Here is a 14,960-nt window from a genome sequence, read left to right as displayed (position 1 = left end):
TCCTTTCCCTAATCCAGAAAGAAATAACTCTTGTCATTGCCCCTCTATCCTGCTCTGGTGAGACCCCCCATGGAGTACTGCATCCTCAGTACATTGAAGAGCAAGCTGCACTAGACGACCTCTGGAGGTCCCTTCCAACCCAAACTGTTCTACGATTAGCTATGACGGCACACAGACACTACTACTGAAGGGATGTGCTTTACACAGTGAAGTCTGTTTGGTCCTCGGCTCTATGGCAGACCTTTGACAGCGTCCGTTGTTGTGGGGTGACGGGAAGAAGTCGTTGCCGAAGCACCGCCCTTTCCTTTTCGCTGCCGTGCTGCCATCCCGAGCGCACGTCCCAGGCCTGTCTCTTGTGCCGCCGCCGCCAACCAAGTAAGTGCGCGGCTGCCACTTCCCCTTCCCACCGCCCCCCCCCCCCCCCAGGAATGGTCGCTCGTGGCCCTCCAGCTCGCGGCCGCCAGTGGAGCTCTGGCGAGACCACTTGGTGCGGGAGGGTGTGCGGCAAATGGCGGCCATGTGCTCTCCCTGGCCGAGCCTGCGGAGGGAGGCAACAGGGCAGGCTCAGGCGGAAGCCGCGGTGAGCCGTGGTGACGGAGAGGTGTTCGGAAGGACGTGGTGCCGCTTTCCTTAGGGAGAGGCATGGGGCACCGGCGGGGTTAGACCGAGCAGGCCGTTGAGGGATCAGTGCCCCGGAGCCCGGCGCGGGGCGGGAGCCACCGCGGCTTTGCGGCGTTAGGTGCTGTTGTGCCCTGGGTGGAGGCTGGTACGCGGCCTCGCGTGCCGTGGGGTTTCCTTTAGAAGCAGAGCAAAGCAGTTGTATGGGGAAAGTGAGGTTTGCTTCCCTGCGGTGAGAAGGTAAACTTCGTCCGAACATGGAACCGGTTCATTGGCACTGAAGATCCAGCTCTGTTGTTTTCCAGGATGCGTTACGTCGCAGCTTACCTTCTAGCAGTCCTCGGTGGCAACGAGTCTCCCACGTCAAAGGACTTGAAAAAGATCCTCGATAGCGTCGGCATTGAGACAGACGATGAACGCATGAACAAGGTGGCGTTGCCTCTTAATTCCAGATGATCATGGCCCAGTCGGCATCAGACATTGGAGCTGTTACTTTGACTTCGGTGTTTCTGTAGTTGGTTTGGTGTTGAACTAGTTTTGTTCAGACGTTCACTAATCATTGCATGTATGATTCCTAAAACACTGCCTAACTAAGAACTATTTTTGCAACGTGTTTGTGGAAGTCTGGCTTTCTTATTTAACACCTGTTCTCTGCAAAGATTCCGTCTGTTGTTGACTTCTGACCATTCAGTCTAATAATTTTCAAGGGTATAGTGGCTAACAGAGATAAATATGTATTGAAAATAAGTTCTGTTCAGTACTTAACATTTAATGTTTTGGCTTTTGGTCGGTACTGAGTAAAAGCTAGTGCTTTTGAAGGGCTGATATTCAGTAATAAGTTTTTACTTAGTGTACTACAAGGAAACATCTGTTTCTTCATCAAGAAACAAGCAAATTATGGACATTTAAGGTAGTAATAGTACGTAGGAAGATTTTGGAAATGAGTGCTGAAATGGTTGTGCTGCAAAACGGGCATTTTAAGAAGAGAATATCTTGATTAGAATGTGTCTTATGATAGAATTGACTTTCAGTCTTGTGGACTTGAAATAAATGGCCATTGGCGGGGGGTGGGGAAAAAACAATAAATGGTCTTCTCAACTGCCCCATACTTGTACAGGGAGTGTTTCCAGAGAGGTGGAGGCAAAACCAGGTTACTTTCCCAGTTGGAGACAGTGTTTTATCGTAAGCCTGACCAAATGATGGATTAACTGAGCTGATAGCGTCCATATTATGGTTTGGGATGTTGGTTTGAACTGGTGGTGCTCATGTTTAATGCCAGGTCTTTTGGCTTTGGCTTGTTTGTGTTTGTCAACAAATTAGTTGTTTTCCCTGATCCTCCAGTATCCAGAAGGCTTCTTTGGAATTTGTTTTGGTCATAATTAATCCTCTCTTGTTTGGGCTGGCTGTATCTTATACCAGTGTAAATCTAATGAAGTCCTAAAACTGCCTTCTTTCTGCATGAAGCAAGCACCCCAGCCAGTTGCTCTGTGTAAGCAGGAGATGCCTGTTAGAAAGTTCTTGGTTAAAGTCTTTTGGCGACCCCGCAGTGTTCAGCACTGACTCATGGTAGCAGGGACTTACCAGTAAGGTCTGTGGCATTTCTTTTTTATTTTTTTTTTAAGTGCTTCTTGCTTTAGCAATTTCTGTTGTGTTTTGCCTTCCTCAACACTGGTTATACAGCAAAGGTAGTAAAATTGAAGTTAGGACCGCCCGTTCCAGTGCAAGGATACAATAGCCAGCTCAGCTGTAACATTTGGTAAGGCTAGGAATAGAACCTTGAGGTTTTTGGTCTAGCACCCCGTGCTTCAGAGCCTCCCTGTGGGAATTAAGCAAGAGATGTTGACAGTCCCTCAGTGATTTACGGACTGTCAGTGGGGTTTCCTGATTGGCTCCCCAACATCTGTGTATCCTTCTTTCTGCAAGGTCCTTGGATTCGTTATAATTTCATGGTAATAGATTTAATGAAAAAGCTTTCACAGAAAGGTATAAAAGACTTAGCTGAAGTTTTAGTTCCAACATACCATTCCTTCCACTGAGAAACAAGGAATGTTGTGGCTGTATCAGCAGCAGGATGGAGGCATTTCACATGATGATTAATCAGTACCTGTTTAAATGTAGCTTATACTCACACTGGTTTGAAACTATTAACATTCTAAACTTAATTTACACAGGTTATTAGTGAGCTGAATGGAAAAAATATCGAGGATGTCATTGCTCAGGGTAAGTACAGTCTCTTGAGTGTCACAGATAGTTACCTCTACTACTTTGGTAACTTAGACCTGAGAACACAAAATTGCTGCCAGGTCCCTGATTATTCATCAGTTTAGCTCTGTGGTTGAGGACTTCCATTCTGGATCTCGGCTGAAATGCCTGAAATCCAGGTCCATTCTAATTCCCTGCAGGTCAGTGCCAGTACCTGCTGGGTTTCGCTTGTGGACCACATTAAACTGGAGAACTTAAGCATGCATGAGCTGACTGGTAGTCTGCTCATGATGTAGTTTTCTGGACATAGAATCATAGAATAGCTTGGGTTGGAAGGGACCTTCAGAGGTCATCTAGTCCAACCCCCTGCAATGAGCAGGGACAACTTCAACTAGGTGTTGATCAAAGAAAGAATTTGCTGTCCTTCAGATTTTCTGGGAGGTTTCTTTGTGTTTACCCATTTCTAGGCATCAGTTATGTAAAACAGGAAGTACAGACTGTTAAGTAAGCGTCAGCTTCCATTAAGGTTACAGTTACACCCTCTGTGGTTAACATAAGCCTCTCCAGTACACATCTCTTCTAGAGCTTTCCCAAATCTGGTGCATCCTTTTTTCTAAAGCAGGACTCTGCTGACTTGTGTAGAAGCTTGTGCTCTTACTTGCTGGCTTTTGCCAAAGCTGGAAATTTTAACATTGAGTATTAGGGCTAAAACAGAGATGAGGTGGTGCAAAGGTTTCTGATTAATGAATTTCTCTCTTTTTTTTTTTTTTTTGTAATGCGAGGGCATAGGCACAAGGGCATGTATTTATGTATTTGCCTAAAGGTGGTCAGGACTTGGCCTGGCCTTGCTGTTATGAGCAGTAACTGGATACTGCTATGCATGTGGTCTCAAGACCTCAGAGAGCCATTATATGTGCTTACAACACACTTAGGCTATCGCTTTCTGTAATACTTTAAATAAATAGTTTTCCTAGAACATACTGACATGCATATGAAATGTGTTTGTTTACTTGGCTAGTTTATTAGAGCTTGAAGTAATGGAATTATTTAGAAACTGATTCTCAGAAATTGGGATACAGGCAAACATACTGCGTACGTGACCTCTGAGTGCCAAGGGACCTTTGGTATGTGAAAGGCAGATGGCTGAGAATTAGCTAGCTTTCCAAAGACAAGCATAAATCAGAAGGCAGTTTGTTAATCTCAAAGGAGATGCAGTAGGGTTCATAGGATGCTGGAGAATTTGGTGAAAATACTGTCCTCTTTGCCATAAATAAATCTTTTCCTCTGTCCCTTCCTCTCCTGTCATGCCCTCACAGTTCTCTATACACTTAAAAAAATTGGGGAAGGAGGGGTGGAGTGGGAAGCCAGTGCTGCCTATATGTTATTTTTGAGGTATATTGAAATTATAAATTTCTGGGCTATTATGCTGTATTCAGAAAACATGCAGCTTTTTCTGTATGCTTAAAATTGGATGTGTTTGACACTATTTTTATACAATAGGTTTGGGGAAAAAAAACTGGGGCCTTTGTACAGCAGTAAGCTCACTAATAATAATAATAAAATAATGGTTTTGGTGTTCTTAGGCTAAACCTTTGTGAATCTTAAATCCTTTTTTTTTCACAGAACAGTTTATATTTTCTTACCATGGGTGCAGTCTCTTGTTCCTTTCAGCTAATAGTGACAGGTTCAGTCCATGAGTCACGGTATCTTTTTTCTACACTCTCGTGTCTCTTGCTTTCCACCTTACCTCTGTGATTGTGATGAGTATTTAAATACTTTCTTCTCTGACCCTCTCAGGTAATGGAAAACTTGCCAGCATGCCGGCTGGGGGAGCTGTGGCAGTGTCTGCTGGAGGGGGCTCTGCTGCTCCTGCTGCAGCTGCTGCCCCTGCTGCCGGTGAGTATTTGTGGAGAGGCATTGTTACATGCAGCTCCAGTTTTCTCTATAAAAATCTTACTGAGTCCAAATTTCAAAGCTTTCCACTTTGGCAGTTAACTATATGATTGAAGTGTAAGCTGAGGAGTTACTTCTCTTTGGGTAGTTGGAAGCATTTGCTCTTTATCCATCCTAAGATTGGTCTGGCTTAGAAGCAAGAATCAGACTTCACTGTGTAAAGTGCATCTCTTCAATAGTAGTGTCCATGTCTCCTTAATGTTTGTATTTGGCTATTGAAAGAGAATGAGATGAGCCATGGAGGCTAAAATACCAATAGTATGGAAGCTGAGAATGCCAAAACCTTTGTTTTTTCTGAAAGAAAAAATCTGTGGTGCAGAAAATTTAAATACTGACCATTGGCTTGGTCTTTTGTTTTCTTTCAGCTGAGGAGAAGAAAGAAGAGAAGAAGGAGGAATCTGAAGAATCTGATGATGACATGGGATTCGGCCTATTTGATTAATTATTTGTTACAGAGAAAATATTAAAATTCTTTGTTAAAAAAGGTGGGGTTTTTTTTAGTTTATATTATAACTATACAAGTGCTATTAGAGTCAGACAGCTGTTTGTAAGATAGCTCTGACACAGCTTTGATTTTTGTCTGAAACAGGTATATGAATTTTATGACAAGCCATGGGAGTCAACTGTTTTGAAAGTCCTTACGAAATGGCTATGCTTGTGTGAACCTGGGTGCTTGTTTTGAGACTGCTATATCTTAAACATTATGTGGAAGCTGAATCTACCTGGTGTTAACTGAAGTTCATCTCCATAGTATTTTGCCATCTTGATTACACAGGAAAGAGTCTCATCTATGGAGCAATAAAAGGACTTTATTTTTCAGGATCTGTTTAATCAATTCAGAAACATGTGAAACTGAATGGACAGCAGGTCTGAATTAGTCTTGTAATGTTATAATTTCAGAACTAGTTATAGTAATTAGTTTTTGTAAATATCTAAAAGTACTGATTCCATTGCTGTGTCAGATTTCCAAGATCTAGGGGCACCACTAATGAAATGCTTGACTATGCTTGCATATCATATTACATCTGCATGCTTACCATAGAATCTGTAACAAGAAAAAGGAAAACCTGCATTCTGCTCTTCATGGGCCACTGAGATGAATGCAGAGGTGCTCTTTATAATGAGTGGCTCTTCTGGGATAGCTGAACTATCAGGACATGAATCACCTTGATCTGAAAAAAACCTGTTTTGAGGAGAACGGTGTTTTGGTTTTTTTTCCAAGAACTGCAGGTGTGCTCAGAGGAGCACCATCAGCTTAAGAGGACAGTAAATTTTGCTTTATTTATGAGGTGTCTTCTGCTAGGAGGTGATGTACTGTGACTTCTACAGCATTTTTTGGCTGTCACCATACATAGGTAGAGTACAGATAGCACATGCGATGAGATTCCCATGCCAAGACTGCACACATGGTGTCAAGAAGAGACATCCTGGAGCAGTCTGTGCTGTGGACCTCTTCTAATATAGTTGTGGGGTTTTACTGGGGGGAAGAAGGAGAAAGCACAGATAGAGCTGGGTTGGTTAAGAGTCACTGGACAAAGCATGACAAGAGCTTCTGAGGGCAGATGGGTGAAATTCAAGTAGGAAAAACTTTCCCTATGGTGTACTGAGAGAAAATGCCTGTTACATCACAGAAGCCAAGGAAGGGAGCAGTTGAAGTATAGCTCCTCGGACCTCAAAAAGCAACTAACCCTTGCTGCCTTTAGGTGCCTGCTGCAAGAAAGAGTTACAGGAGGTAACACTGCCAGTACCTTTGATCTGCTTTGTCTCCTAAGTTCTAGTATGGTGATGTCTGTGGGAGTAAGGAAACTGCTCCTTGTTCACACTAATGCTCTGAGTTGTAGCAGCTGTGGTTTGGCACTGGAAGGGGTGCAGGTATACCTGTGTTTCTTCCTTTGCTGATATATCCATTTCACATCCCTGAAAAAGAGTGGTTCCTGGATGTGGTTTTACTGGGAGGTAACCCTCCCACCTACTCTGATACTGCCTTGTTTAGCTGCTGCAAGAGCAGAGTCAGTGTTTTCACAGGAAAGAACTGCCCTGGTGCACCACTCAGCAGGATTTTTCCATGCACAAAGGGATTTGTTTCAGTAGCATTGAGCTATTTCATGAGCTTTGCTGTGCCCAGGCCTGTGGGATGAGGCTGAAACCTGTGGTGCCAGCTGATGGCTTACTATGATGAGAGGAGGACTACATCCAGATAAACTTCCCCCTGTTCTTCGCTTCTTCCTATGACCTGTTAAGTCTTGAGTTATGGACCTGATACTGTGCTGGGTGTCCTCTTAGCACCTTTAAATTCCTTTCTGAAGTGCATAATTTTAATAAAAATATTACTCAATAAGCTTTGAGAAAGACAGCTCATTTGGTAAACTGTTTAGAGAAGAAACTTTCTGGGGCAGCTCTTTGTGAAAGCACTGAAAATACAGCACTTGTTGCACTGCCATGGGGAGCCAGTGTATTTTACATAAGCATCCTGTAGGTGTTCCTTGTGAAGGTGGTCAGGGGACAGGTCTACTCCAAGATTTCACATGCATTTTACAGAATTTGCCAAAACCTCTGCATGATGAACATTTCTTCTAAATGCAAAATCAAGGTATTTTAAGCTTTTTTTCCCTATATGTACCTCTACATAACAGTTGTCACCTGATAGCTTTGTACATGAGCAGTGATGTGCCTGGAAGTCTGTTGCAGACCTGTTCAGTGCTCTGGATGGAGTTCATCACTCTTCTGATCTTAGTGACCTTCAGCTATGAAAGATTTGGGATTCCTGCTCTGTGGACAATGTTCTGAATTTTTAAGTGTCACTGATGTCTTTTCAGACTTAGCAATAATTTCCAAAGGCAAGGGTAATGGTGGGGTGGATGTGTTGTGTTCAGTGATGCTCTCGGAGAAAGCTAGGGCCTATAAACACTTGGAGTGGTGGCCTAGTCCATCCCCTTGCAGAACCAGTATTAGCTAGGATAGATTTTTCCTGATTTTTATAAAGGCTCAAAGGTACTGAAGACAAAGGAAATGATAGCCTTGTGTCTGCGGGTTATGCTGCTAACTGATGTTAGGGGAGAGAGATTTATTTAGTGACGAGTTTGATGTTGGAACATGTGAGCTTCCCTCACTAGGGCACAAATGCTGTGCCATCTTGAATTGGCTATGACTGAAAATCATTCCTTACAAACAGCATGGGGCAGGGAAAGTGACATGACATCTTCACTACTTGGAAAGCAGGAAGAACACCCTGGACACTACTGGAAAGCAATAAAAAAAGTTCCCTGGGGGCACTGCTAAATTAACTGGTTTCACTCTTACTACTGAGGCCCAATTTTGCAAGCTGCTACATGGAGGCAACCCTGTTGAACTCAGTAGGTTTGACTTACATAGGGCAGAGGTATCTGTAGTAGCTTTCCTAGAAGTAACATTCAGTCCCAAGTGAGCAGGACAAGGGGACTGCTGCATTGCCTCAGAAGATGCTACTATGAAGCAAGTCCCAAGTATTTGCCATGGAATTGTCTGAATATGCAAACATCACAGATAAGAAAAAGATGTCAAAGTCAGGCTTTCCAGTGATGTTAACAGCATTCAAGTTGGGCCTCATGGCCAGTGCCCTGCCTTGCTGACCACAGGCAGCAATAAAGTAACGTACTGACGACAATAGTATAACGGACTGCCTCTCAGCTTCTCTTTAATTCTTGTTGGCCACCAACAACCTAAAAAAGAGATTGTTTGCTTGTACATTATTATTTTGTATGTACTATCCGCTGATCATTCACTAGACTGAAAGACAAGTGCAACCAATGGAGATTGCTTGAGAAACTGTCTCTGGCATCACAACATACAAGGGCATGTGTGAACTTGTAGTGTTCTGTTACATGTGAAAAACTGCCATGTAAATCTTGCTGACCTGGCTTACTGCAGAATTAGAAGCCATTGCAGGATTGTGGCAGCACTTTCTCAATAAGAAGATTAGTTTTTTGGGGTAATTGATTTTTGAGAAAAACCTGTTTGTTCCAGCCTGTTAGTGCCAGTACCGAGGCAGCACTCTGCAAGAGATTATAGTTCATGTGGTTTATTTCATTAACCTGTTTCAATAGGGCAGCATTAACCTCCTCAAATAAGGAACACCGAAGGCCAAGACAGAGCGATGAGGGTGATGTAAACAACACAGGACAAGATCGCTGTTGAGAAATCAAGTGAAACTAACCCCAGCATTGTTGGAGCATTGTTGTTTCTATTTTCCAGACACAGTGGGAGTCTTAAGGTTTGTGAAATGCTGAAAGAAGAGGAAGCAGTGCTGGCTCAAGAATTAATCTGTTATTGCGGTTACAAGTGTTAGGGAGGTATCTGCAAACAAGGTTCAATATTCAGTTTTGCCACAGATTTCTGCTAAAGTCACAGCCCATCAATTAGTTCTTCTGCAGCACAATCCCTGTTCTGGAAAATGAAAGACACAATGTTTTATTTGGTTTTGGCTACATGGAAATACCCTTGTGCGTCACCAGAAGCATGGGGTGAAAGCACTATGATTGTCTCAGTGTCAAGGGTCTTTAAGGGGGTCAAGGCTCAGGTGTGCCAATGCTCACTTCTTCAAGTGGAGGAGATGAGGGCTGACAAGGGTTATGCAATCACATCAAACAAAGGAATGAAGGAAATTATAAAAGCAGAGGTATGACAGGAAGAGAAAGAAGGGTGGGTATAGGGCAAAAACAGAGGACTTGAGGTAAACAGGGTTAATTGGTTAGTTGCTGCAGGACGGGGTGAATATGTATCAAAGGTAGGTGAGGTTGTGGGCTCCAGGGTAGGACCTGGAGGGAAGGTAAGGCTGGACTCCCCTCTGTCTGATGGAGGGAAAGAGCTAATATTTAATTAAAAAGTACTCTGTCTGGAGAGGCTGGAGTACAAGGCCTCAACTGAGCTCAAATATTGGATTTATACAAGGGTTACTTGCTAAATTGGGTTGATTTGATCAGCTGACTGTGAGGCAGTAGAGAGCTATTCTTACAACCTCTATGGAGTGGGTACCAGCCTTTGGGGTGCTGGTCCTTTGAAAGGACACATGGAAAGAACAGGAGATGGGCTACTTGGATGACCTCTGCTGACGTTAAGTCGTGAAATTCCTGAGGGGAGGAAGGCTGAGCTTTGATTAGTCTGAGAGCTGTTAAAGACAAGTGTCCCAAAAGAGAAACTTCTAACCAGTTATAAGAAAACTAATGCAAATAGATTTATGACAAGATGAATTAAGGTTTGTTTGGTTTTGGTTGTCTTTTTTTTTTAACTTTGGTAGAAAGTGCTTTTACCACATGTTGATTCTATTAAAAAAAAAAAAAACAAAACCCTATTGCTTTTTGGTTTGTCCCCCTCCAAACCTCCTTCCTGCTGATCTTGCTTCCTTGCTTTGAGTTGAACAGCTGCTTCTCTTGCTGTGCTGATCCTACTGATGTCCCTGTAAATTTTCACACTTCTGATCGTTTGAATGACTATAGTCTGCACTGTTTATGACAAGGGTATCTTTCCAGCTTCTGCAATCTATTTTGATCTCCTAATAGCACTGGCCTCTCACTCAGTGCTGCTCTGTGGGGAGCTGATATGCTTGTGCAGAAGCACTACTGGAAATTGCAGTTGCCTTGACCGAAGGGTAAGTGTTTTGGTGTGCTCAGAGCATGTGAAGAAAAATAAGAGGTTAGCAAAGATAAGTTTTGGTGAGTTTAGAGACAGAGAAAGCTGTGAAGAGAGAGGGGCCGCCTCTCTCTCTTTCTTGTGCTGTGGCGAGCCATGCCCCCCTCTGGCTCCTCAGCTTTTTATGAAAGAGGAAAGCTTTTACCTTCCCTTCATGTTTCTTCCCCGTCTCCCGAAAAACAAAGGGCTGGGGGAAACTCCAACTTGGAGTAAAAGCTGCCAAGAAACAGTATGTTTTGCGAGGGGAAGACAGCCCCAGTACACAACGAGGTTTGGGGTGCTGCGAGGACCCTTAATCCTCCTTTCCCCTTTCTCCTCCAAGGAGCCTCTGACACTGCAGTGTGGCGCTGGTACGGCTGCTGCGCTTGAACGGCCAGCGAACAGCCGCAATGCCCACGGGGGCCGCGGCTGCGACCGGAGTTCACCGGAGGAAGGGTTGGAAGGAGGAGCCAGCTGCTTCCCGCCCAGGGCCGGGGCCTGCGGAGCTGAGAGGCAGAGCCGCCCCGCCCGCCGCGCCGTCTCATATAAGCTGGGCAGCCGCTGCCGGCAGCCCCGCGGGAAACTTCGCTGTGCCGGTGACCGTCTTGTTTGGCAGCAGCGCTTCCCGGCTCTCGCCCTCCGTCCCGCCCGCCCAGGGGCCGTGCGACTCGAGGAGAGCCCCGCGGCTTTCCGTCGCGGCTGCTTCTTCCCCTTTCGGCCCCCCTCCCGCCTACAGCGGGGCGCGGAGGCCATGTTCCCCCCGGACTCCACCTGGAATATCTCCTTCGCCGGCTGCGGCTTTCTGGGGGTCTACCACGTCGGGGTAGCCAGCTGCCTGCAGGAACATGCCCCCTTCCTCGTCGCCAACGCCAGGAAGATCTACGGCGCATCAGCCGGGGCGCTCACCGCCACCGCCCTCGTCAGCGGCGCTTGCCTCGGTAAGCAGTACACCTTGTTGTTACTAATTTATTAATTACCACAGCGGCGGGGAGGAGTGGGGTGGTGGAAATAGCGCTCCGCCCCCCTCCTCCCCCTTCCGACATGCGAGCGGCGCTTTGTTTGTAAGGCCTTACCTCAGTGTTCCTACTTCTCAGTGTCTCTGCGCGCCTCAGGCTGAGGTCCGAGGGTGATGCAGGAAGGTAAAGTAGAGATACAGGGGTCCTAACCGGGCACCTGGCCTCCCTGAGATGGAGGGAGGGAGCCGCTGCCCTCCTCAGAGCAGGCGTCAGGAGGTCAGCAGTGGTTTTGACCCCCACCGTAATAAAAAGTGGACTTGTGGGGCTTAGTTCGTGAATTTGAGCTGTTGGTGAGGAGGTGACCTGTTACCCTGTAGTAACCTGCTCTTAGTGTCTGTGAGCAAGAGGGAAGCAGCTGAGGATGGAGATGTTGAGCAGTGTGTTGCATGTGTGGATTAGAGTTGAACAGCATCTCCAAGAAGCCAGGAAATCTATCTTTAGCCTTTCTTAGCATCTTTATTTCTAGAAGAGGGTTATGCCTCAGGATGTAGGGCGTTAGGGAATTTTCCTGCCCTCTGCAACAGCTAGATCTCCAGTTTAGCTAGATGTTACTTCTGTTTTCAAGTTACAGAAGAAGCTTTTTAAAAGTTAACCTCTGAAGCAGGCACATGGCATAGTCTGTCCCTGCTTAGGGCATGTCTAGAGAGCAGCTGAAGAGAGTGGTGTGTGGTGTTTTGTGTGCTGGGGGAGAAATCACGAAGCATGCTAGAGGCTGTACTTGGAAGCTTTTGAGAATAATCAATTCAGAAAAGTATCTTGAAAGGGGAATGTGGTGTGAGAGAATCAGGCATATCTGTTTAGTCTCAGAATTAAGAGCTTCTCCTAGAGCTGAGTGAAACCAGAGCTGTTTACTACTTGAACTCCTCTTGCCTTCATCACAGGTGTCTTTCTGCAGCAGTCCCAGCTCTCTGGGGACACGTAGAGTTTTGAGATGTAGCCTTCATGCAGCAGAAGCATTTTCTGTGTAGTTAGGTTTGAAGTTTATCTCTCCTTAGCATTTTGTTTACAGAAATGTCCGATGAAGTGTAACTGCTGCTCCTGGAGCTTGATGGGAAGCTGTTCAAACCCCAGGCTGGGATCTCAAAAGCTGTAGTTATGCCATGGTGGAAGCATGCTTGCTTTTATCATGGACAAGGGAAAAGGCCTCCTCTAGTCCGTTCTCATGCAGGGATCCATTTGTTGGTAGCTGCTGGGGGGTTAGTTGCTTTACTTGCTGTTCCTTATGTTAAAGAGGTGGCTACCAATCAGTTCCTTAACTGGGTGGTCCCTGTGCTAGTCAGGGGTATGGCATGAACATGAGACAGGCTGGCAGTAGTGCCCAAATCCTTTGCCTTGCTCAGAAGCCATTACTGTGCTGACCAAGTCTGTTGTTATGTCTGTGTTCTTGCTGTTGTACGTCCAGAGCACCCATGGTGTGCTGAGCGTTGCCCTTGGGGAGTTAGCCTGATAGAGAGCATTCTGCGAATCCAGGTTAGAACAGGTTTTTCCTACTCCCTGTGAGATACAAGGGGAGGTATGATAAAGAGGACAGAGTTAGGGGTCACCTAGGCAGCATTTGCCTCCTTCCTGAAAGAGAGCAAACCATGCTGTTTAAAGCCAGCCAAATCTTGGATCTTGGGTGTTCAGTTTCTGGTTTAAGTTCGGCTTCTCTGTGATAGTTTTCTTTTGACTCTGCCTGTGTGGTTGGCATATATCTTGGGTAGAGAGCAGCTCTAAGCAACAGAGCTCACTTCTGAAAGTAAAAGCAAATGAGGTGCTTCGTTGTGGCATGGGATCACTGTACCTTGTCCCTGTTGTAAATCCTCCTGACAGGGCAAATTCCAGCCTGAGGTCCAGGGATTAGAGTGAAATCATAGGGAAGAAGAGAATGATTAGGCAGAAGGTACTGCTGCAGCCTGTGCTAGGAGAGCGGTTCATCCTAGTACAGGCTGTTGTAGGATCCTGAGTATGCGTGTTTGCTGTGCAGCTGGTTCTGCCTGAGAGTAAGCATTATAGCCTGTGGGCTTTGAAACTTACGGCAACTGCTACTCCACACTGTCTCTTGCCCTGTCCCTCAAAGTGGAATGCTGAATAGTGTCTCTTGGTGCATGACAAGTAGAGGGGAGTTTTGTGGAAGCATTGCTTATTTGTGTGCATGTAGATGGATTTGGTTGCATCTGTACTTTGCTCTGATTTCAGTGAGACTATACTGTGCAAAGATAAATACTTCCTGGGGAGGTGTCAACAAACATCTTCCTTTGGGTTTTTTCTTTGGTTCTGATCCTTTGAGACCCTGATTAGGGAGAACAGAAATTTTCCTGGACTTCAGTGTGCAAGATCCCACCTAGTGGTTTCGTTTCCAGCTTTTTTTCTTCTTGCTTTTGCATCTCTTCAGCTGGCTTCTGAGCTAATTCTGCCTTCTCTCTGAATTAAGGCCACACTGTCATTTTTTGTATATGGCAGTAAGGCTTTGCTATGGGCTAACACTGAACTGAAAGCCCTGACCAAATGATCTTCAGCCTTGAGAACTCACTATGGGCTTGAAAGGCTGATTTTGGAATACCAAATAAAACATTTTTAGGCATACATGCTAGCTAGGCAGAGGATATTATTTCTAAATTAGAGGCCAGGAGGTATTTATGGTCTGATATGACCACACCTAGCTCTTGTTAAACACTTTACCATTAAGCCGTAGTGATCTTGGATTTATTCTCTGAGGCTGGAACAGTGGTATTGTCCCACATCTGAAGTACTCTCTCCAGCCTTGAGATTCTTCTTTTCACTGGCATGAAAAAGCATTGCTATTTTTCCACTGGAATAATTTCTGTGGCTGTTGAAGTGCACCTGGCAAAGTCTCGTGTGTTTGTATAGGAGTTGCTTGATTTTGCATACTGCAGTGTTGGAGTATGAATCACTTATTGTCCTGAGGGTTTTCTGGAAAATGGCCTTCTGTCATGCCTGTGCGTTCTCTTGTGGCTGTTGGAGTCTAGCACACCAAGAAATGCACCTCTGTATGCTAAGCAAGTGAAAAAGTCCTTTTGTGCTTACTTTGTGTTCTCTTCCTTATGCACGCCTCAAATCCTGCAGCTTCTCACAAACTCTAGGCTTGGAGCTCTGAGGATATTTACCTATATGGAAAAAAAAAACCCTTAAGGCACTGGCCTGGATGAGTAAAACTGGCTTATGTGACATGACAAGACTGTCCATTTTCAGTCATGAGCAATGTTAGTTAAAATGCAGTCACTGTTGGACTTTTAAGTCTTTAATACAGAATAGGGGATGTGTTTTTTTTAAGGATCTTGAATCACCTCACTCTAGTGAGCTGCATGGGATTTGGTGTGCCTGGTTTTGAAGTGCAGCAGCCTGGATGAATGATGGGATATGAACATTTAATCACTGAAAATCTGATTTAGAGTTGATGTGAAGGTCCTGGACTGTGCTTCCTACTCGCAGTTAACCAAGAGCATCTGAATTGTCTGTGTAGCATGTAAATATTGTCCTATACAGCCCTCATCTTGAGGGTGGGTTGGAACTGCTGAAATGCTGCTT

The 14,960-nt window shown here is 45.1% G+C and overlaps 2 protein-coding genes and 1 non-coding gene across 3 annotated transcripts in view; all 3 read left to right on the top strand.

Annotated features, from left to right (window-relative positions):
- The first annotated feature begins 241 nt into the window (after window positions 1-241).
- RPLP2 (ribosomal protein lateral stalk subunit P2) lies at window positions 242-5,592 on the top strand. The gene is made up of 5 exons (XM_062619130.1): window positions 242-375; window positions 924-1,047; window positions 2,790-2,838; window positions 4,618-4,716; window positions 5,139-5,592. Exons 2-5 carry the CDS (start codon window positions 925-927, stop codon window positions 5,213-5,215), a joined length of 348 nt encoding a protein of 115 aa, XP_062475114.1. The 5' UTR covers window positions 242-375; window position 924; the 3' UTR covers window positions 5,216-5,592.
- Window positions 2,998-3,130, top strand: LOC134164040 (small nucleolar RNA SNORA52). Its single transcript, XR_009964976.1, has one exon. It is a non-coding gene; the product is annotated as a small nucleolar RNA SNORA52 (small nucleolar RNA).
- A 5,360-nt stretch (window positions 5,593-10,952) lies between the features above and the next one.
- PNPLA2 (patatin like phospholipase domain containing 2) overlaps window positions 10,953-14,960 on the top strand; it is a 30,224-nt gene continuing 26,216 nt past the window's right edge. The window contains exon 1 of the mRNA XM_062619127.1: window positions 10,953-11,354. Coding sequence (XP_062475111.1) covers window positions 11,168-11,354 — 187 coding nt within the window. The 5' untranslated portion in view covers window positions 10,953-11,167. The remainder of the gene's footprint in view (window positions 11,355-14,960) is intronic.

This window comes from Pezoporus occidentalis, unplaced genomic scaffold, assembly GCF_034315485.1.
Source record: "Pezoporus occidentalis ecotype Australia unplaced genomic scaffold, CSIRO_AGI_Poc_V1 ctg21, whole genome shotgun sequence".
In the NCBI taxonomy this organism is placed as follows: Eukaryota; Metazoa; Chordata; class Aves; order Psittaciformes; family Psittacidae; genus Pezoporus; species Pezoporus occidentalis.
Note: the sequence above shows the minus strand (reverse complement) of the source record. Positions and strands in the feature narration are given on the sequence as shown.

Bases quoted from the DNA above. Each gene is read 5' to 3' on its own strand.
- RPLP2 (XM_062619130.1), top strand. From the start codon at position 925: ATGCGTTACGTCGCAGCTTACCTTCTAGCAGTCCTCGGTGGCAACGAG. The intron at 1,048-2,789 runs GTGGCGTTGCCT...TAATTTACACAG, and splicing joins ACGATGAACGCATGAACAAG to GTTATTAGTGAGCTGAATGG. The intron at 4,717-5,138 runs GTGAGTATTTGT...GTTTTCTTTCAG, and splicing joins AGCTGCTGCCCCTGCTGCCG to CTGAGGAGAAGAAAGAAGAG.